General features: G+C 41.0%; 1 protein-coding gene across 1 annotated transcript in view; it reads right to left on the bottom strand.

Moving 5' to 3' along the window:
* The window catches only part of PSMB7 (proteasome 20S subunit beta 7), a 62,580-nt gene that overhangs the window by 16,957 nt on the left and 22,203 nt on the right, over positions 1 to 23,420 (bottom strand). Inside the window, exon 6 of the mRNA XM_066367192.1 lies at positions 14,171 to 14,229. Coding sequence (XP_066223289.1) covers positions 14,171 to 14,229 — 59 coding nt within the window. The remainder of the gene's footprint in view (positions 1 to 14,170; positions 14,230 to 23,420) is intronic.

Raw genomic sequence — 23,420 nt, 5'->3', positions numbered from 1 at the left:
GCCCCAATGCCTTTGCCAAATTTTATGTGTCTCAGAAGCATCTTTTTGCCTGACCTGTGGTGGCGCAGTGGATAAAGCGTTGACCTGGAAATGCTGAGGTCGCCGGTTCGAAACCCTGGGCTTGCCTGGTCAAGGCACATATGGGAGTTGATGCTTCCAGCTCCTCCCCCTTCTCGCTCTCTGTTTCTCTCTCTCCCTCTCTCTCTCCTCTCTAAAAAAAAAAAAAAAAAAAAAAAAATGAATAAAAACTAAATTGTTTTAAAAAAAAAAAAAAAAAAAAGAAGCATCTTTTTAAAAAACCTTCACAAGAGCAGAGAGAGTGTACAGGGTGCATTCACGTTTCCCATAATCATCTGGCTATTTTTGGAACTTTTTACTTCGGCTAGCAAGCAAAACCTAGACTTGCTATGGGCTGTGAGGCAAAAATAAATAAATAAATAACTGTCATAATAGTAGTAATGGCTTTGAGCTACCCCACCTAAGCCCACTGCACTCTCACGCCTCTTAAGAAATGCCAAGCCCTTCAAATATTGGCAGTTTCATTCATTCAGATCTTCCGATACATACAATTTGCTGACTTTCCCCCCTTGAGTTGATACAGATATATGAAAACTGAAGTTGTTTTTTTTTTTTTTTTTTGGCTAGAAATGAAACTTCTCTGCTGGTGCAAATTATAGGGGCATTTTGAAATCACTACATGTTTTAGATCAGAAGGTAAAAACAGCACAGCAGCCCATGAAAACTTTCCAGCCCAGGGGAGCTGACGGCTCACTCACTGAAATACAGTTCGAGATTGCAAGTGGCTCTCCTCTTTAGGTAGTGGTCTTTTTTACCATTTAAAAGTTCTAAAAATTGTGTTAGCAAGTTTACCATTTTTATTTTATATTCATTTACATGTACAATGTAAACACAAGTACCAACCACATTTAAATATTTAGCCCAAATGTTATTTTAAACTTAATATTTCCACAGAGCTATTTGATTTCTTAAAAAAAAAGAAACTTTCCTAAAATTCTTAATCACACTTCAGTGTATATTAGCAAATGTGGAACGCTTGGCGGCTTTGCACACCCATCTGCCCCCCCTCTGATACCGCACGCCACACAAGCATAATAAACCATGTTAATATTTCACACCACTGTGAAATATGCTGGAGCATCAATTCAACATCTGCTGTCTTTAGGGTCCGGGAGTCCCGCAGAGGCACTTTCAATTTGTAATTGAGTTCTATGCTGAATTAATCAGCAGTTTATCTTTTTTACTAAAATAATGTCTTCACCACTAACCCAGATTTACATTAACAATTTATGCCAAATTACCTGCCAAGACAAAACTTATAAGATTCTAAGCTACCATCCAGTTACACTGAGTCCTATATTTCATTCCTTATATTTCTCTAACCTGTACACAAGAAAGCAGGAAATAAAGCCATTCATTGTTCAAGAGCTCGCAAGCCTCTAACCACAGATGACCTATTGGATTCGTGACACAGAATGTCACTTTTGACATGAAATTCGGGGCGGGGGGCCTCTTTGCCTGAAAAGCCACTGTTCAATAAGTGGTTATAATTAAAAAGTTTTACAGAATGTGTCTTCTAGAATGGAATGAAATCAGTGAATAAAAGGACTTCTCATTTCTTTTCCCAAGGAGCTATGACATTCCAAATCTCAGCTTGGCCTGAGTAACAGAAGAAGAACCTAGATAAAGCGAGCGTGTTTAGTGCCTTAAATTACGTCCCTGAGACCTAAGTCAGCAGAGGCATTTCAGTTTGGTAAAAGATGGAAAAAGAAGTCCAATTTTCTCTTTGATATCACGATGCACAATGTTTTATTAGCAATAATATTATTGTCCCTTTAATTCCACCTGTACAGTTGAAAGTCACTAAGTATTTATTTCTATGCAACATCATCCCTGAATCTAGCTAGCTCTTGCCTCTTTCCAATTAAAGTCTCTGGTTACAAAAAAGTTATGTTTTACCTGCTGGATCTTTGCCACAAGTACAGCAAGTAATATACTTCGTGAGATATCTCTCCTATATGGTGTATTTCCCCCTATATTCCACAGTTATAAGAAATATGCAAAGTGAAAACATTTCAAATGGAACACTGGCTCCAAAGAAATGCATCACAAATAATCACCTATCAACTACAGGGTCAAATAATCCTTCTTTTCAATCTACTTTGCATACAGCTGTATAAGGAATTCCCACCGCCATACAGAATGGCCCCTTTCAATACTACCCTCTGGGTTACAGCATCCACTGCCAATGCCTTGCATTCAGTTGGTCCCCAGTCATTAACTGCTGACTGATCACACATTGATTACATAAAAAAATTTAAGTCAGTATTTATAAGCAGGGTAGAAGACTGGGGTGGTAATTTTCACAGAAATATTTTTGGCAGAAAAATCAAAAAAGAATTCTCAAAGTCATTAACTATGGCAGTTATACCATTTGTAGTACCTTTGTTACTCCTCAAAGAATTGGAAATAGAGGACTTCAAATTTTATACAAGGTCACTTTCCCAAGATTTGTTGACTCCTGAATTCCAGAGGCCAGGCCCAAGAGGAATCCATTCCTAGTTCACTGGAGATTTTGGTAAAGTTCACCTTTTCTTCTTGGCCTCCTCCCGTAACCCCCTTTTACTTCCTGAACCTAAACAGCAATAAAACAAACTTTCTCAAATTTCTTTCGCCCTCTTTCCGGAAAAATCTCACTATGAATTTCAATTTTCATCAAAAGCAGATTACAAGGGCAAAGGTGGAGATGACAGCCAGCTGCCACCGTGACACGGGGACCCAGAGATACAGGGACAAGCGAGACGGAGACCTGGCCAGAGGAACAGCCATCTAAGTGGCCATTTCTAAGTCAAGGAAGACCAAGGAACCCTAGAGAACCAAAGGAGGGAAGCAACTGCATGTGAAATTCTAAACTATGGTTGAGAGCAAATTCCTGCTCTTGAACCACCGGGTGACAAACCAAAGAAAACTTCCATGTGCGCTATAAAATACCACGAAATGACACCGTGAGCAGGAAGACCCAAGAGAGTGACCTTTACCCAGAGACCCTTTCTGCCTCTCCAAAGCTGGCTTACCAGTGGGTTCAAATTTAGGAGAATACATTCTCTTTTTAAAAGATGGACAACTCAAAATATCTGATGCTGGTGAAAAGCTTTAACCATCAATAGAGTCTTCTTATTATCATCTACCCTAAAGCTCTAACGGAAATTCTCCAAATCACCCACTGAACCATAATGCCAACTTCAATATCTGTTCATTTCTAAAATTAACTTTTACTCCTTTGGATATATTACTAAGAATAATTCTAATCATGGCCCCAGAAATTATATCTTTGGGTTTTGATAGCTCTAAAAATTAATGCTTCACATTAATTGCAACTGGGGAAAAAATTGAGGAAAATTAATACATTTTTGACCCAAAAGTAAAGACACCATTTACTATGTCTAATGTTTCAGGTCTTAAGGAAAGTCAATAAGCAGGAATTAGGACCAAAAACAAACAATAGAAACAGCCTCAGCGAGAATCTCTAAAAGATCTTTCGATATTTAAACAAATGTACAACCAATGCAATTACTGCCCAAATCTACTGTGCAAAGAAGTGTCAACTGCTTCTACAGTTCCACCTAAACAGCTCCATAGCTGCATTAGTTCGTAATCAATAAGGAACCCATCAAAACCACAATGAGATATCAATTCACACCCACCAGGATGGCTGCAATCAAGACATATAAGTATATATTTGTGGGGGTTAGAAACTACAATCTTTACTTTCTGCTAGTAACCCAGCCACTATGAAAACCAGTTCCTCAAAAGGTTAAACATATGACCCAGCAATCCCACTCCTAGGTATATACAAAGAAAAATGACAATGTATGTCCACACAAAAAACTTGCACACAAATATTCATAGCAGCATTACTCCTTACAGCCAAAATGTGGAAACACCCCAAATGTCCACCAGCTAATGAGTGAATAAAAAGTGATATCCACACAGTGGAATACCACTAAAGCGTCTACGGCCATACCACCCGAACGCGCCGGACCTCGTCTGACCTCGGAAGCTAAGCAGGGTCGGGCCTGGTTAGTACTTGGATGGGAGACAATGGAATACCACTCAACCATAAGAAAAGAAAAAGCACCAACTGTATGGGTGAACAATTATGAAACTATTCAAGTTAAAGAAGTAGACCACAGAAGACCACCTATTATATGATTCCTACCGCATAAAATGTCCAGAACAGGCAAGTCTATCCAGACAGAAAGTGGGTTAGCCGTTGCCTAGGGCGGGAGGAAATGGAGAGTGACTGCTGAAGGGTATGGGGTTTCTTCTGAGAGTGATGAAATATTTGAAAGTTGACTGTAGTGATAGCTGTACAACACTAAACATACTAAAAGCCACTGAACTGTATATTTAGAGTAGGTAAATAGTATGGGTGTAAATTACATTTCAATGAAGCTGTTATTAAAATAATAAAGCATCCAACATTTGCAGACTAGACTAGAGGATCTAAAAAAGGTCAAAACATCTAGTGACATGTCTCAAGTCAATCTAAGAACTCACATTCTAATAGTAATTTTTTAAAAGCTAGAGATCACAGTAAACAAAAATGTCAGCATACACCCCAAAAAGCATTTAGTAAAAATGAATTTTGGCTCTAACTATATATTTTTTCCCCAGACATACAAGATATCTAAACAGATGTAGCAAGCAAACCAACATAACCTTAAAATCTAAAAACCGGCAAAAGTGAATCAAGCTCAGCTCATTAAACTGACACCTATTAAAGTGCTACCAAAAAAAAAGAAAAGTTTTCAACGCCATCAATATCAATACAGACAGGGAAATCATTGTTATGATAGCTATCGAAGGTCAGATTTTTTTTTTCATTTTTGCATTTACTTAAAACTCCGTTTGATGCCAACAGGGTTCAAGTTGCACAGGAAGGTGCTTCAGCTAAACACTGATAGTCTTCCTTGATCTCCATTGTCTGCTGAGTAGGTTCCGTCAACAAACCTCCCAGCAAGTGGTCACCTTCCCGTGGAGTCATTAAACCTCTGAATGTCAGCTGGTGGGATTAGCCAGCAGCTTCCACACCTGAGCCCCCATGGCAGGGACAGAGGCATTTGGATCAAGATCACTAATGAATACAGAATTCATATGCTGCTTGTCAGGGCTCCTGAGCTCAGAGTCACACAAATGCAACCTAAATAAGACGGAGGACAGAACAATTGTTGACAAAGATTAAAAAGTTTTGGCAGTTGGGAAAAAAAGAGCACCTCATTATTCAAATATGATAGTCTTGCTTATTTTTTTTTTATTTCCGTTCAAGTTATTCATGATTTGCCTCAAATGGACAAACGCCATTCACCAACATTTAAAGACTTGCTGGTCTCATTACTAAAATTGAAGAGGGCTATGCCACCTGAACATTAGCGATATAGAGAAAAAGAGCTCTCTTATAAAGAATATTTGAAAACTTTAGGGAAAAAACAAGCAAAGAATATCTAGGGTAGAAGACAGTTAAAAGATGAAAACAACTCTAGAATTTGAGGAGAGAAAAAGGTATCTTCAATAGCCAAATGACTTGTTTATACTTCCCAATATCTCTGCATTTCTAACTTCCTTACACCTTTCAAATCCTGGGTTCCTTCTCATGCCGCTTGTCAGAGGTGTATAAACCTCCTGTGACACTTGTTTAAGCTACTTGCCATCTTTACAAGACCTCATCAGAGAAGAGGAACAGACCAAGCAGCCACACTTCTGCTCACCTGGAATAAGATGTCTTCCCCACTCTGCTGTCAAAGCATTACAGGCAAAGAAGCCAAACAGCACAGTCATCAATTACGTCAGAGGATTCTCAAGTCAGGCTGACCAGCGTTCAAACCATGAGCCCATCCGGCCCATCACTGACTACTAGGCTGGGTAACCTCGCTATACTCTAATTTCTTTTCTCTACAAAAAGGGATAATTAAACACATGATTGTTGAAATGTAAATAAGATAATGCAGAAAAGGCTGTTAGAACAAAGCCTGACAAAGTGGAAGTACTCGACAAGCACCAGTTATTACGATTACTGTGTTTTCAATACTTTCCCCCCTCCCCATAGCTAGACAGCAAATCCTTCCATAGCCTGTAATCTGTGTTAAACAGGCTTCTTCCACTCTTCTTATGACCACTACATAGGTCTGTCTCTGATTTTATGCTTTCAGATGGGAAGGAAGAATCATAACTATATATATTACGCTGTAAATCACCAAGCCTGATGCAAGCAACTGCAAATAATCATGCTAGATGTTGCTATGTGGTGTCTGCATCCTACTACTGAATAAAAGCAGGAGCAGCTGCCAGTTCAATGTGAGCCACCATAAGAGGTGTTTTACACACCGCATCTAGTCCTGAAAGCATCCTGCAGGCAGGTCTCTGGATCCCCATTTCCTGGGCGGACAGTTTTGGACCATGGTTTGTCCAGTCACACTGTGAGTACAGTGGAAACAGGCTCACAGCCCAATACTCTGGCTCCTGAGCTCCATGTCCCTGTCCAGCTGACCATACTAAACCCATGGCCTAGGTTTTCCTTCGGAAGCAGTCTACATACCAAACTGAACAGATTTCTTTTTAAAATCAAAATAATGCTGAGCTCTCACACTACTGTACATCGAAAAGCAAAGAAATCTGTAACTTCAGTGTCTATTACTGGACTTAAAAAAAAAAAACAAAAAAAAAACCCTACAGTTCCTTCTAAGATTTGCTGTCAGGATACCGTATTGTTATCAATTCTTTCATTATTTAGAGTGGATCTATAGCTGCCTGCAATGACAGATTAATTCCGTTTCTTCGGGAGCTAGGTGCATGGCATCGCGTCTGTGAGGTAACCACAAGCCTTCGGGGCGATAGCTGCTCACATCTTTAGCAATCTATAAGGGCTTCTCTAGAGGCCAGCACTTGCTGAGTGATGAAATATGACTCCATAAATCAGACAGCTGAAGTGGCACTTGTATACGTCACCATCTATCTTCGTAGCTTCTCTCTGAAGAGGACAGGGTAAGAGCTCATTCCTCGGTGCCGCAACCAGAGACAGGACCCTAACAGTTGGCACTGACTAAGCATGTGCTGCTTAAATCTGAAGACACACTAAGACGAGGGGAAAAAGATCCTGCTGGTGTTAGCATGCCTCAGGCAGTGGTAGAAGCTTCAGCAACCCATCTTCAAAAGGCAGAGAGCCACAGCTCTAGAAACCTGCAAAAATTGGCTAAGCCTGCAGTCTTCGCTGCTTTAAGTTGAGCATCTTCAAAGTCTAGAATTCTAACTGTAGGGCACAGCAGCTGCCACTGCAGATCTGATCCTCTCAGCTTTTGGCAGCTCTCAACTTGAGATTCTAGCAAAAGAATTTTTCAAGTTGCTATTATTGCCTGTCATGGATTTATAAATATTGTGCACTATCTGCTGTGGCATGGCTCTCAAGGGACGCCAGAGCATGCCAAATGCATAACAGAATGAAAAACAGTTTCTAGTCTTCAAATAAATGCTAATTTCTTTAACTGTGCTCACATGATATGTTTGGTGACCAACTTCAATAGTACAGAATATGTATCAGAGAGGGGGAAAAGCTGATTGTCTTTTCCAGCAGCATTCAGCTGCTACTTTCATTAAGCTTGTTTAATTAGATTCCAGATGCTAATTTGCAAGTCGATACCAGAGGGTGCAGGCCAGTCTGCCTTTGAATCATCTCCCTGTGATGTGAGGTCCTGCCGCACACCACCACCCTTCAGCGGCCCTCTCGCCGTTCTGACAATTAGTGCAAAGAGGGAACACTATTGATCTTGACAGACTAAATATTAATCTTCTACCCATTTTAATGAATTATAATCTTTAAGAGTTTAAATTTCTCACTGGGCCAAATGAAAACATTCCTTTTTGCAAAGAAACAGGACAGAAGGGAAACATGAGGTATCTGATTCATTTACTTAATTCCCCCCCCACCCTAAAAATACAATGTTTCTATGTCAGCACTTTTAGCATTTTCAAAATACATACTCCCATGTAGCGAACTTCAAGTACTAGGGTCAAATTCTTTATACTCAAAAGCCCACAGTGCAGTGAGGTGATCGTTGCTTTCCTGTCCAGCTAGCCTGTGGGTAATAACCAGAATCTGGGCTTACTTTGTATACAGCCTATACAACAGAAAAAGACGTCCGGGGGGATGGTTCTATGTAATTCACTGCCACCAAAAATACCTCTAACTGACCCCTTGTCGTTAGATCAACTTCTGCATTTCAAGCCTGACCTGTGGTGGCGCAGTGGATAAAGCGTGGACCTGGAAATGCTGAGGTCGCTGGTTCGAAACCCTGGGCTTGCCTGGTCAAGGCACATATGGGAGTTGATGCTTCCAGCTCCTCCCCACCTTCTCCTTCTCTGTCTCTCTCTCCTCTCTCTCTCCCTCTCTGTCTCTCTCTCTCCTCTCTAAAATGAATAAGTAAAACTTTAAAAAAAATTTTTTTTAAAAACCATGTTTAAAAAAAAAAAAAACTTCTGCATTTCAAACACATTGTTCTACTGATACAGAGGTACAATGTCCAAATAAACATCTTCACAGATAAAGATAAAGCGTGAGATTCGTCACCAATAAGTAATACGATCCTTTCATGCCCTCACTTCTATCACTGCTGAGTGCTGTAACACTAGCAGTGACGTTATCAAATTGGGAACTACTAAGTAAAGTTGCTTCTGGCACCCTTTTATCCACTCATTCAACAAATACTGGCTGAACCCCTGTATGTACAGCTGCCACACCAGGAGGACTTGCAGGCTAAGAGCAAGGAGAAAAACAAGAAAATGAAAATTACAAGACCACAAAAGGCAGAGTTAGGGCTACAACTGGGTGAGGATTTTAAAAGATTTTTAATGTCTTAAACTGACATGATTAGCTGGCATTTTCTCTGAAACCCTGGCGCAGGGCTTTTCCCTGGGGCAAGGCACTGGCTTGGCCACTGGGAACTGCAGAGGCCAGTGTTAGGCATTCCGAATCCCAGCTGGGCTTCCCTGTTCTGTTTTCTGGCCTATAATCTCCCAATGAGTAAGTATCTGCCCTTTGCCCCATCTTGCTCTGCCTGTGTACCTAACAGGTGTTGGCTTGGTTGACTACACCCCAATACTGTGTATTATTTAAATACACTAGTTATCTTACTCTCTTATCTCAAAAAAAATCAGCCCTTTCCAAATGGAAGAAAAGTCCCTCCATTTCCCAGGGGTTTTTTGATGACTCAGATTTTACTTTAGCTCAGGGTTATCTCGTCTGGACTCAACACACACCTACTGAACATCAGGGGCTGAAAAACAGGTGATTTCACAGCCCCAGTCGAGGATCTCCCTCTCTCAATGGCAAGTAGGGGAAATGTCTGAAAACAGCCACAACAATGGGACAGGTGTGTACCATAGACACGGGGACACAAATAAATGAGGCAGCCAGCGAAGGCATGCTGGCAGACAGCAGCGAGGCGGACTCAGCAGCAAGCTGTCCACAGTCAGTCAAGGAACGGAGGAGTGAGGGCTGAAGTGGAGGAGGAATGGAGACCTTCCTCTCCCCAAGTTTCGTATTCACACTCCTGGGCTCGCATGATGCTGCTGCCTGAACACATTTTTATTCATATTAACAGTTCGCATTCATTTTCATGTGTCTTGGGAAAAAAATATAACCAGAACATCAAGCCCAAGATTTTATACATATAAACATATTTTCAAAAATAAATTTAAATTAAAAAGACAAACTAAAGGGGTTAGGGGAAGAGAGGGAAGGAACTTGACTGGAAAGGGGTAGTCTACAGTAAAGGTTACTTGGTTAATTACAAATGCCAAAACCTATCAAATTGTGCATTTTATTATGCATAAATAATACACCAACTTATAAAACAGTGAGTTAACTTGAAAAAAATTTTCAAAAAAGAACTGGTGGCACCTGGACATAGCAGAAATCCTTTTTTCTATTATTTTTAATTGATTGATTTTAGAAAGAGAGGAAGAGAGAGAGAGACATTGATGTGTTGTTCCATTTATTTATGCATTCTTTGGTTGATTCTTGCATGTGCCCTGACCAGGGAATGAATCTGCAACCTTGGTAAAGTAGTACAATGCAACTGACTACCCAGCCAGGGCCCAGAAATCTTAAATGTAATGTGCAAATGAGAAGCACCAGAAACGATGCTAGACTAGCCCTGTCCAACAGAAATATATGAGCAACATAGTTTAAATTTTTCTAGTAGCTACATTTAAAAAAATTAGGTAAAATTAATTTTAATATTTTTATTTAACCCAATATAAAATAGTAACATGTAAAATATGTAACATGTTGCCTGACCAGGTGGTGGCACAGTGGATAGAGCATCGGACTGGGATGTGGAGGAAGGACCCAGGTTCGAGACCCCCGAGATCGCCAGCTTGAGCGCGGGCTCATCTGGTTTGAGCAAAGCTCACCAGCTTGGACTGAAGGTTGCTGGCTCGAGCAAGTGGTTACTCGGTCTGCTGAAGGCCCATGGTCAAGGCACATATAAGAAAGCAATCAATGAATAACTAAGGTGTTAGTTGCAACGAAAAACTGATAATTGATGCTTCTCATCTCTCTGTTCCTGTCTGTCTATCTCTCTCTCTGACTCTCTCTGTCTCTGTAAAAAAAAAAAAGAAAAGAAAAAAAAAAGAAATGTAACATGTAAGCCATATAAATATTACTGAAATTTTAAGAAGTTTCTTTGAAACCTGGTGGTTTCTACTTACAGCACCTCAGTTCTGACGAGCCACAAGTGGTACCAGACTGGACAGTGTGGCTAAATACAATGAGGAGACATTTTAGGTTTTTAAGGAGGGAGGGGCTTTCATTCCATAAATACTCGAGTCTAGGCTCAGCACTGTCCAAAGCATGATTTGTAGTTAAAAAAAGTAAAAGAAAATATACCCAATGGCTATGGGCTTCCTCTGATTTATTTGTTTTAACAATAAAGTCAAGAGTTTGCCTCATAAGTATGGCCGAAAAATGGCTGTTTGGCAAACCATTCATAATGACGATACCCTACAACCGCCCTCTCCCGACACCACTCTCCATGGCGGGTGCAGCAGTCCTGGCCACCCACACGGACGGGAGAGGCAGCAGCGCTCTCCCTGGTTGTGAGGGAGCCACGGCCAGAATCCTTTCTCCTACAGAAAGGAAATAAGCAGACTGAGTCAGCCAAGTCTGCAATCTCAAAATAGACAAGAAAAGTTATCGAGGGTTTCTTGCCCCAGAAAAACAACCTCCTGTAAAGACAAAAACTAAAAAGTTTGGAATTCGAAACCAAAATGTTTCCCCGATTTCTGTGCAAATGCAGAACCAAATGATACCTTGGCCAAATTCTCTTTCACAACAAAGAAAGTCACTACAATGCCCTCTCAACTCTGCTGGGCAGACTCGGCCTTCCGCTGCAACCCATCGTTGCATGTCCACGACAGAAAGCAGGGGACAGCAGTTAGCTGTTGGCCTTCACCATACACTTTCATTGATACTGATCAACATGCCTTTAGATTTTTAAAGTATTATCTACTGACAGTTGTTACACTATTTGCCTGCTAGTTACTTTTCAACTCACTTCACCGGAGAAGCAGGTGCTACCTCTACCTTAATAAATAAAGTGATTGTTGACTGAGCCTGCTTCAAGTTTCAGTAACTTCAAAGAATAAAAAAGTCACCTGAAATTATAAATTTAAGAACTTGATCTGAAACGGGACTTTGGACAACCTGTTTTAAAATCTCACAGACAATACAGAACAGTAAGGACTATGAGTTACAGATAAAACTGATCTAAGAAACAGTCTTCAGATTGATAACATTAGAAGTGCTACTGAAGGGATTATCACATTTCCCTTTACTTCCTCAAACCACATCAATATTAAATTCATGGCCTTTGAATAATTTCAAAGCCAAATTCTAAATAAGGAATTTAAAATTACTTTAGCAGAGTGTTAAGTCACTTCTAATATACTTGATACCTTCAATGTTTTCTTCAATTCTCATTTTTCTTCAACATACGGAGGTCCCAATCAATTGCAAATAGACAAAGCTTTCAAGAAAATGTGAAAAGATTAATGTGGTTTAAAGGAGGGCTTGACATTACGGAAGCAATTCTCTAACAAAAATCACCAGTCCATCCCCCTCTGCCTTCATTATTTCTAATGGATCTGTGGTGCCGCGACAACCACTCTCCTTTAGTTACAAAACTGGAAGGCCTTTTTCTTTCTTTTTAAGTGACCCAGTATATCTTTTTTCTCTGTATTTAAGAACTCCAAACAGAAAATTCTGCTGATATGGGAATAAATTTTCACCCTGAGAAATGAGAACACAATACTAATCTTGTTTATAGTTGATACTTAAACTTGTTTACTATCCTTAATTGGAGTAAAACACTATTGTTTTTAAACATCTCGCTAAATCCTATCTTTAGTCAGGTGTTTTTATCCCTACAGATGTCCAAGAAAGGGAAAAAATCTAACCATCAGCAGCCATGTCACTTATGTGTGCTATCCTCATGTACAAGGGTGAAGTGCCTTCTGGCAGGAGACCCTTGTGCTGGCTGAGCAAAATCTACAACCCACGTTCTTCTCTGGCTCTCACAGCACTTGGCCCAAACCTCAAGGGCAGAGGGAGCTTCAGAGCTCCAACAACACTTGGTGCTCCAATGACAATGAGCTGGTGAAAAAAAACTTTTTTTTTTAAATTGAGAGGAGGGGAGACAGAGACAGACTCCCACATGTGCCTCGACTGGGATCCACCTGGCAAGCCCCATATGGGGTGATGCCCTGTCCATTTGGAGCATTGCTCCATTGCTCGGCAACCAAACTATTCTTAGCACCTGCGGTGGAAGCTATGGAGCCATCCTAAGCACCTAGAGCCAACTCGCTCCAATTGAGCCATGGCTGCAGGAGAGGGAGAGAGAGACAGAGAGAGAGAGAGAGAGAGAGAAGTGAGGGGGAGAGGTGGAGAAGCAGATGGTCACTTCTCCTGTGTGCCCTGACCAGGAATTGAACCTGGGACATCCACATGCCAGGCTGACACTCTACCACTGAACCAACTGGCCAGGGCTGAACAAAAACTTTTAAATATGCAATCCTCTCCAAGGATGAACAGGCAAAAAAGCATTGTCAAAAAGTATATAATTCCCAGAGACATCTAATTCTCTTGGTATCTAAACAAAACAATATTACAGTGGCAGAAACCTACACATTAAAAATTAGTGTAAACCACTCATAAATAGTCTACTAATTGTTAAAAACAAGTGTTTATCCCTCACCAAAATTAACACCAGTCAAAAAACCAAGAGCAGATAACAAAGGCCAACTTCAGGACTTGTGTGTCTACAAGCTGGTTCAGCAGCAAAGGACAAGCACAGTGGAGGAACAGTGTAGTGCCATGAAGTGTCCGGCACACTGAACACTCCTAGGGAAGTGACCACAGAGACCTGTGGGCTTGTTCTTAAGAAAGCTGGGCAACAGAGGCTTGCTTAATGGGGGAATATATCTATCATTAAAGCAGACTTGGATGGAACATCATTCAGAAGACGCCACCCTTCCCCTACCACTAAAAAATAAAAGAATGGCTTTATAAATATCTGAGACACTAGATTTATGACACTCTGACAACAGTCCACTACACACATGATCTGTCCCCACCTTCTGCTGCCAGATACAGAACAATCCATAGGGGTCTTTAAAACTGCCCCCCTTTTCAAGCCAGGTCTGAGTGGCATAGAAAGACATCCATAGTTTCTCTATTCTTAGTAAGAAAACAAAAAACCTGTCATTCTGAGATACTGTGACACAGAAAGCCTAGTGCACAAAAAAACCACTGGACACTGCAGCAGCATTTACAGCCAAGAGACTCCTAAACAGCCCAGCAGCCAGAGCAAAAAGCTGAATGGTGCTGGCTCTTCAAGCCCGAGAGGGCATGACACGGCCACCCCAATGTAAAACTCTTCCCAAGCAACGGTCTTCTCAGCAAACACTGTGTCTGTGCCAATGAGCATTCTAACTAACAACAGTGCTCTGCAGCGCTGGAGGAATCAACAATCAACTTGCAAATGTCCGGCATACAACTGGGAAAAAATCTGAAAGAATAAAACTGCAGGGACTTACATACCTCCATATTTGGCCTAAACTTATCTTCAAACACAGCCATTGCTGCCAAGGAGCCAGAACCTGTAACAAAAAGATGCATTTTTAGTGGATTTACCAACTCCCAGCTTTTCAAGTTTACCTAGGGGCAGCAACAATGTCAAAACATGCCCAATGTCACATTCAAGTACAGTGTAAATATTAATCCTATATGGCCACATAAACCAGGTAACACTGCTCTTCAAAACCTAGAGTCACACTTACCACTATCTCAGGTAAACTTGCAACTGGCCCTAATTCTACTTCTGACAGGAGTAACTGTACATTATTTACAATAAAATGCTGAAGCAGGAAAATGAGGTTATCAAGAATCCCCCCCCCCCAAAAAAAAAACTGAATGCCACATCATTTCATATATCCTATGCTGTAAGCCCTGTGCTCCACAACTGTGCCTTGGCAGGCTGCTGGGTATAGCACTAAATACCAAGCCAGCTAGAAAGAATAGATTGTTTTAATGAGCTGGTCCTGGCAGAGTCACCTTGACATGCAGGGAAGAAACTACAGCACCAGCAATGGTAATAGGACTGCGAGCTGCAGCCACCAGGTTATTCCAGCTACAACTGTAAAACACTTTATTATGTGGCATTTATTTGGAGCTATTATTTTTAGTTTGTACTTTGAAGAGTAACAGCTGAGTAGACAAAATGACAGACAAAGAAACAAAAATTTATTATCACAATAGCAAATGGCTGAAAGGTTATGCTGCATGGATATTAACAGAGAGCAAATTTCTCCCTACAAAAGTAGGTGTAAAGCAGAGGCATTACAAGGACGTACAGGCTCCCGCTGGATGGATGTAAAAAGCAGTGAATGCAGCACTAGTCGAAATTCAAAATTTAATTTGCTTTTTGTTCAGAAACCAAAGAATCTTTAGAAAACCATCATCTTGTCTTTACAGCCCTGGTAATATTTCAGGATACTCCACTTTTGGAGAGGAGACAAGAGTTGCCCACAATTTTTTACTCCAATTAGAAGATTTTTTTGGCATTTATTACTTTTTAACTTGTTTTGCATAACACTATCTATTTAGCTGGGTCACAGAGAAAACCATATTTTCTATTTAAAATGATTTGTGTATATCGCTTGACCACCTCAATGGTTTAGCAAAGGAAAAAGGCAGCGATTAAACAGTTTCAAATGAGGTGTCCTGCTGATTTTATCAAGTCTGCTGAATGTATAATGAAAAAGGGGAAGCTGACAGCAATGCCGCAGTGAGAAAATACGGACTGCCTTATCTGAACCATTTAAGGAGGTCCAATTATAGATCAAATTTAAAGGGGAGAAACAGCAGATTTACAGACACAAATCAATGAACATGGTAATCCCGATGAATATGACAGATACTCCTGTTAGGGAATATTGCTGCGGTTGAGGATCATTACCTTCACAGCACCAGATACATCACATCTAGAGCAGTGGGAAGCGTCAAGTGTAGACTGGCATTACAAGCAATGACTATTCATTTAGGCTTTGGGAGCAAAGGCAACCCCATTTTCCCCTCTCAGAATGTTTCTCCTTTTTAAAACAATGAAAATCTAAAGGAATATTGAACGCCATTTGGAAAGGACAGAAATTAAACGGATATTAAGCTAGCTGTGCCCAAATAAAACTAGGAGATATGCAAGAAGAAACTGACCAAACCAAACCTAATTTCATAGTAAACATGTCCTGAAAATCTGGGAATAGGGTGAAGTCTATTAATACTTGGTGAGTCACACATTTAATGAGATGCAAGGATCAGGGGGGAAGTATCCTGGGTCTGTTTTAAGGCACAGGTGAGAACCAGTCTCAGACTCGGTGAAAAACAAGCTGATGGTGCGCGGAAAACAAAGGACAGCTGTCATGAAGAAACAAGGAAACTGCAAATCAGGAAACCTCCGGGAAAATGTTTCTAGAGACAAAATGCCCCTGCAGGGCACCCAACATGGTTCAGGAGTGCCTCCGTGTACAGTCAGGTAACCAAGGCAGAGGCCCGAAATTAACGTCAGGAGGATGGGGGGGGGGGGGGGGAGGCGCATGTACACAAGAGCCAACAACTTTGTGGAAAACTGGAATCAATTATGGGAAAAGAGTCAAAAGCAAAACCGAGCTTACCTTAAAGGCACCGTTCCTTCAAATTCACTAACCCTGTTTTTCTCCTTCTTTGCCATCCTTTCTTTGGCAGTCTCACAGTAAATAAATATATTTCACTCCGACTTTTCCTGGGCACATCTATTTCCTTCTGCTTAGCTCCATCCACCATTTCAGGAAATAAAAAATACTTCCCTCCCAATATAACAATTCTTCCTTTATCGAAAACATTTTTCTGCCTTAGAAACAACACTGCAGACAAAATCTGTCAGTAGAAATTACATACTAAACTTAAAACTCCTAGAACAAACTGTATCTCTCCAGGGTGGGGATGCTTCTCATATTATCAGAGACTGGTTTCTAAGAGCTGTAAGGTGTAGGACAGGTAAACATAAAAGGACACTTATTACATAGTATTCCTGCTTTTCCCTTTGTACCATGCTCAACACAACACACACACACACACACACACACACATACATACATACATGAGACACGAGTTTTCTGGAAAGCAGGAGCTTTGCTAAATTGCCTGATTCTGCTTCCCCTGAGATCAAAGTTAGCAGACTCCAAATAAACTTGAAAATAAAGAAAAATTCAACATTAAAAACAATTTCTAAATCACTTGCAAATTAGCTCCTACTCCCAGCTTTTTAGGTAAAGAGGACTCTGTTGCCCCCTTTTCAGAAATACACAGAAGTGCTCGGACAAATGACTTCTTGTCAACAGGTTTCTAGGAAACTCTGAACATGTGTCGGCTATTTAGAAAACTGACGGTAGAGTTTCAAATAGTATGCAATTGTCCAAAGTGGTAAGAGAACAAAATGCAAATTTTAACATCATTTCAAGGCAATGCAACTTGGGGAAGGAATGAGGAGTTGGTCATTAAGAAGAAAAAAAAGTGGTAAACTTAATGAAACCAATATTCTTTAATAATTTCATTCAAGTTTCCTAGATTTTGTTTCAACGTCTCTTAAAACTGCATGTGTACAATAAGTCATCAGATACCAAACTAGTACAGCAGCTGTGTGACCCACCAAATTTTAAATATTTATATTCCATTTCCCCATAAACCAGGGGTCCCCAAACTACGGCCCGCGGGCCACATGTGGCCCCTGAGGCCATTTATCTGGCCCCCGCTACACTTCCGGAAGGAGCATCTCTTTCATTGGTGGTCAGTGAGAGGAGCACATTGACCATCTCATTAGCCAAAAGCAGGCCCATAGTTCCCATTGAAATACTGGTCAGTTTGTTGATTTAAATTTACTTTTCTTTATTGTAAATATTGTATTTGTTCCCGTTTTGTTTTTTTACTTTAAAATAAGATATGTGCAGTGTGCATAGGGATTTGTTCATAGTTTTTTTTATAGTCTGGCCCTCCAACGGTCTGAGGGACAGTGAACTGGCCCCCTGTGTAAAAAGTTTGGGGACCCCTGCCATAAACCATAATAATGCCCGCAGAAATTCCATTGTCTCAACATCAACCTACCTCACTGGCACCTTCATACCCAAAACCAAGGCAAAAATCCTTTGAAGGAACATGTACCCTGATTTTCTATTCCAAAAGCATTTAGAACTACTCGGTTTCCCATTAAAGAATAAAGAACAGAAAAGCCGGGGGGCAGCATGCTGGTCCAGCGGCCCCTGCTTTACACAGGAGGCATGTCAGCTGAAGGGAACCGATACCAGAGGGAGCAGGCTTCTCAACAATGCAGGGGGAGCTCTAGGAGCAGGGGCCTGCCCTCAGAGAACCTCCAGCCCGGAAGAGAGGCAACCAAGGGAGCAGAAACAAGAGCATCGAGTTGACCACCCACTCTGAGCCGCACCATCATATGTCACTCAGTCATCCTCACAGCAACCACTGAAGTGATGGCGCTTCTTGTCTAAGATGACAGAACTAATAAGCAGGGCAGGATTCCTATCTCAGAACTGACCCTATGTCATTCTCTCATACAGACAGTTCTATATGCCACAACAGTTCAGAACAGATATACATGACCTTCCATGATGAGGTCTGTCTCCTTCCACCCTCTCCTCTTCCCCAATACACACACACTGGACGCTCCGCCAGTACTAAACGACAGTCATTTCCTAAATGCTCATACCATTGCAGGCCTATCCCATCTTGGCACACAGCAGTCCCTCTGCCCCTGACAGTGCACAGAACTCCTAGTCACCCATCAAACCCCAGCTGAGAGAGGACCTCTTCCCAGATGTCTTCCTTGAGCAGCACATGCCCACGAGTTTACCACACTCATCTCGGTAACTTTACCATCTTCTCGTATCTGCATTCCCCATGCCTGGTGTTCCTGGCATACAATGAGTGCTAAATAGAATTTATTGAACTAAGCTGGGCTCATCTGAGTACAACTTCCAAATGGAGGAGCTGGGCAAACAATGAGCTGGTCCTCAAGGAGTGATGACGGCAGTAAATGCCTTGATAAAGTGTAAAAGAACATTTACTGCCTAATTTACCATACTGGGATGAATATAAGACAAACTCAAATGTAAAGCAAGTTCAATTTTCAAAAAGCAAGTTCAATTTTAAACCCACAAAACCATGTCCTATTATTATACATCCTAGTCTGGTCCAAATCTCTGTGATATCATAGGAGTGAAATGCTCTCCTTGGATTTCTGCATTTTATTACCAACGCTCTCTGTCTCATCAGTAGTTTCCATGTAGCTGCTCCTTAGCAACCTCCACCAAGCCTGCCTTTTTCAGCCCACCTACAGTTACTGAGTAGCCAGTGTGGCTTCCAGAACAAAGCTCTTTAAAACAGAAAAACGAGGTGCAATTCAACGACTAGAATTTAGAGAGATGACTGTGCAAGACACTGTTTATGGCCCCCTAGTTATCCATTGACTTATCTCCTGCATCCACTGTCCTCCCCCAAGCTTACCCACACCACCCCCACACACCCACTGGGCTCAACCACTCCCAACTCCCAAACCACCAGCAGCCAGGCTGTGTGTGCAGAGAGACAGGGATGGGGGAAAGGAGACACAGCTCGGCCCTCTTTCCTCCACAGGGCCAGGAACTGCTTGCACTCCCAATCCACTGCAGCCTCCCAGGTGGGCACTGCCTCGCCCCGATACCCTGCTGGGTGCTCATTAGAAGAATTCCTCCTTTAACACATTCCTCTGTGAGTCCTGGAAAGAACAGTTTGCTCCTCCTCTCTGACTGTCAGGGACTGCCTCACCCACAGATCTTCAAGATGACATTGTGGGTTACCCACATTGCTGACCTCCAGAGGGGGGTTGCCAGGCACAAATGCCACAAGGGGCCAGGTCTCCAGCCAACTTTTTAAAATAAAATTTGTTCTTATTAATAATAGGACACTGGCTTAAAAAAAAAAAGAACTTCTATAAACAATCTAAAATATAAGCCCCGAAACTCGGAAAAATATGAGCAGCATACAGGACATTAATAACTAAAAAGAGCTCAGAAAAAAAAGATCAGTATACCAACAAAGGAAGGAAAAGGCAGTTTACAAAAGAGAAAAGGCAGAGGCTTACAGACATTTAGAAACTGTTCAAGTTCACTAGTAATCAAAAGCAATATAAATTGAAATTAAATAGCCTTTTTTTTTTTGTCTTTTAGATTAGCAAAGGTTTAAAAGAATAATACCCAATGCTGACAAAGTTGTAGTGAAAATGGATACTCTAACATGCTTGTAAAAGCAAAAACAGATACATTTTATCTAATGGGCAGTTTAGAAATAGTAATCAGAAAATATAAAACTATGCATACCCTCTAGTAATTCTACTGCTCAGTTATTCTGAAGTTATTCTAAAGAAATTAATGGACAAGTACCCAAATTATATATAAAAATCACTGTTTAGATTAGCAACAACAGAATATTAGAAAAACTGGAAGCAAAGATTCAATAATCAGGAGATATGGATAATAAACAATAAAATACTATATATATGTTCGTTAAGCATAATATTTTTTTGGCAATGGAAAGATGTCCATGATCTAATATTTAGTGTGTGTGTGGGGGGGGGGGGAATGTACTCCAAAGCAACATTAACAGATATGCGTATACAATACATATTATACAAATCTGGCAGGACATAAATGAAAATATCACGTTTATTTCTGGGTGATGCTATTTTCTTTTTGCTTGCTTTTTAAAAATTATTTTATTTTTCTTCAAAGACCATGCACTAATCACACTTTTTTAAGGTATAAACTTGGAAAAAATAAGAATTCAAGATTATGGAGGCATGGGAGGGAGGAAAAGGCAGAAAGACCAAGACCTTACCAGCTGTCACAGTCTCACTGCGCAGCAGCCGCACGTGGCTTCCTCCTGAAATCTGTATACGGGGTGCTGAAGGTCAATCCATGCATGAGTCAATAGTCCAAGTAACGACAGTAATCAATCATCACAAAAAATAAATATACCATGTCTCTCTACCAGCGTCCTTCCGCAGGACGGTCTTAAGAGGTAAAAATCATACTAATAATAAAGTCCTTTGAGCATATCAGGGCCAAGCCAGATCTTAGCCAGAAGTCTAGTTGGTGGCCAACAAATTACTACAAGGGCCACAATGAACACAGTACACTTGATGGTGAAGACATTTCAAAGCAGTTACATCAGTTTTGTATGCTCTTCTGACATGGCAGGTAGCAGCAGTCCCCTTTTTTACAAAAAGGGGAGACCGTATCTCCGAGGGAAGAAATTTGCCCAGAACATACAGCCAGTGATTAGGAAATTTGGGATTCCTACCTGGATCACCTGAATGCAAAGTTATCTCGCATTCCCTTTATCCCACCATGCTGCCTCTTAAATACCAAAGCCAAAAGCTTAAAATCAAGTTTAGCAAGGAAGCATGAATGCAGCTTTCTTAGCTCCCCACCCCAAAACCACATGCTATCTAACTTGCTTTTCTTCAGATTTCAGCAGAATGATCACCACACATCTGGATATAATTAATTTGCGTTGTTTTGCTTGGAAATTCAAATGAGACTGGGATTTTAGTTAAATGTTCTATAAGATTAAACAGATGCCATTCACTGCAGTGGTACCTTGAGATACGAGCAGATCAACATATGAACTTTTTTAAGATACTAGCTGTGACTTGGTCCATATTTTTGTTTGAGATCCGAGCAAAAATCCCAGATATGAGTTGTGATTCGGAAAGCTGCCGCTAGTTGGTGCGATGGCGCACGGGTCCAGTATTGGCAGCACAACACCAGCATCTCATTCTTTCTCACGTGTTACCCGCAGAATCAAGTCAAATCTTGTGCGCTGTACTCATTCTTGCATCATTTTTGCATTTTTTACTAACTTTTTTTGTGTACTATCATGGGGCCGAAGAAAGTGAGTGTAAAGAACAGTGGTGAGAAGAAAAAAAGAATGATGTCGATAGTAGTAAAGCAAGAAATAATAGAAAAACATGAGCGTGGTGTACGAGTGATTGAACTGGCAAGGCTGTACAACCACAATATATCTACAATTTGTATCATCCTTAAACAAAAAAATGCCATCAAAAGCGCAAATCCAGCAAAAGGAACTACAATTCTGTCCCAATTAAGAACAAATATCCATGAAGAAATGGAGAAGTTTCTGCTGGTGTGGGTGAAAGAGAAAGAGCTGGCAGGAGATACAGTGACAGAGACTATAATATGTGAAAGGCACGTATTATTTACAGCGACTTGAAGAAGAAAGAACCATCAACCTCAAAAGAGGCAGAAGATACGTTTAAGGCAAGTCACGGCTGGTTTGAAAATTTCAAGAAAAGATCTGGCATCCACTCGGTGGTGAGGCGTGGTGAAGCTGCGAGTGCTGACGTTAAGGCAGCTGAGGAGTACATTGCATGTTTTGCTGCGCTTATCGCAAAGGAAGGCTACATCCCCCAACAAGTGTTCAACTGTGACGGAACAGGATTGTCTTGGAAAAAAATGCCCTGAAGGACTTTCATCACTACAGAGGAGAAGAAGCTGCCAGGCCATAAACCCATGAAGGACAGTCTGACCCTTGCATTGTGTGCAAATGCTAGCGGGACTGTAAAGTAAAGCCACTGCTAGTGTATCATTCCGAAAATCCTCGAGCCTTTACAACTTACAAGATTCTTAAAGAAAAACTGAGGGTTATGTGGCGCGCCAATGCTAGGGCATGGGTTACGCAGCAATTTTTTATTGAATGGGTAAATCTTGTCTTTGGTCCTGTAGTGAAGAAATATCAAAAAAATAAACTCCCGATGAAAGCATTACTAATCCTTGAAAATGCTCTAGCCCACCCACCTGGTCTTGAAGATGACATTCTTGATGAGCTCAAATTCGTGAAAGTCCTCTACCTCCCACACAACACGACTTCAGTCTTGCAACCTATGGATCAGCAGGTCATTTCCAACTTTAAAAAGCTTTACACAAAGCATTTGTTCCACCGCTGCTTTGAGGTGACTGAGAATACAAATCTAACCCTTCGAGAGTTTTGGAAAGATCACTACAACATCGTGATATGTTTACACATTATTGACTTGGCATGGCAAGAGGTTACAAGAAGAACCTTGAACTCGGCATGGAAAATGTTATGGCCTGATGTTGTTGCAGACAGGGACTTCCAAGGATTCGAACCAGAGACTGAGACCGAGGTAGAAGCGTTGGAGGAGATTGTGTCCCTCGGAAAGTCAGTGGGTCTGGAGGTAGATGAGGGTGACGTAAAGGAGCTCATCGAGGAACATGAGGAGGAACTCAACTGAGGAGTTGAAGGAGCTACAGACGATGCAACATACGGAGCTTCTGCAAGAGATTAGAAGTGAGGAGGAGGTAGAGTCGGAGGAAGTGATTTCTACAAGTGAAATGAAAGACATGCTGGCAATGTGTGTGGGAGAAGTTTTCAAGTTTCATTGAAAAGAAACACCCAGAAAAAGTTTCAACTGGTCCTGCTTCAGCACTTTTTAATGATACGTGTCATATTTCCATACCATTTTAAAAGGCAGGCAAAAGCAAACCTCTTTGGATAGATTTTTATTCAAAAGTCCTGCAAGTGAAAGTGCTGAAAGTGCAGCCAAAAAGGCAAAAAACAGGTGATGATTAAATGAAAAATACCTAATGTTAAGCTCAGGTTAAGTTTAAAGTTAAGGGCCCTGGACGGCTGGCTCAGTGGTAGAGCGTCAGCCTGGTGTGCGGAGGTC

The sequence above is a fragment of the Saccopteryx leptura genome, chromosome 2 (assembly GCF_036850995.1).
Source record: "Saccopteryx leptura isolate mSacLep1 chromosome 2, mSacLep1_pri_phased_curated, whole genome shotgun sequence".
Classification (NCBI taxonomy): Eukaryota; Metazoa; Chordata; class Mammalia; order Chiroptera; family Emballonuridae; genus Saccopteryx; species Saccopteryx leptura.
The sequence above is the reverse complement of the archived record's forward strand: the minus strand, read 5'-3'. Positions and strand labels throughout refer to the sequence as shown.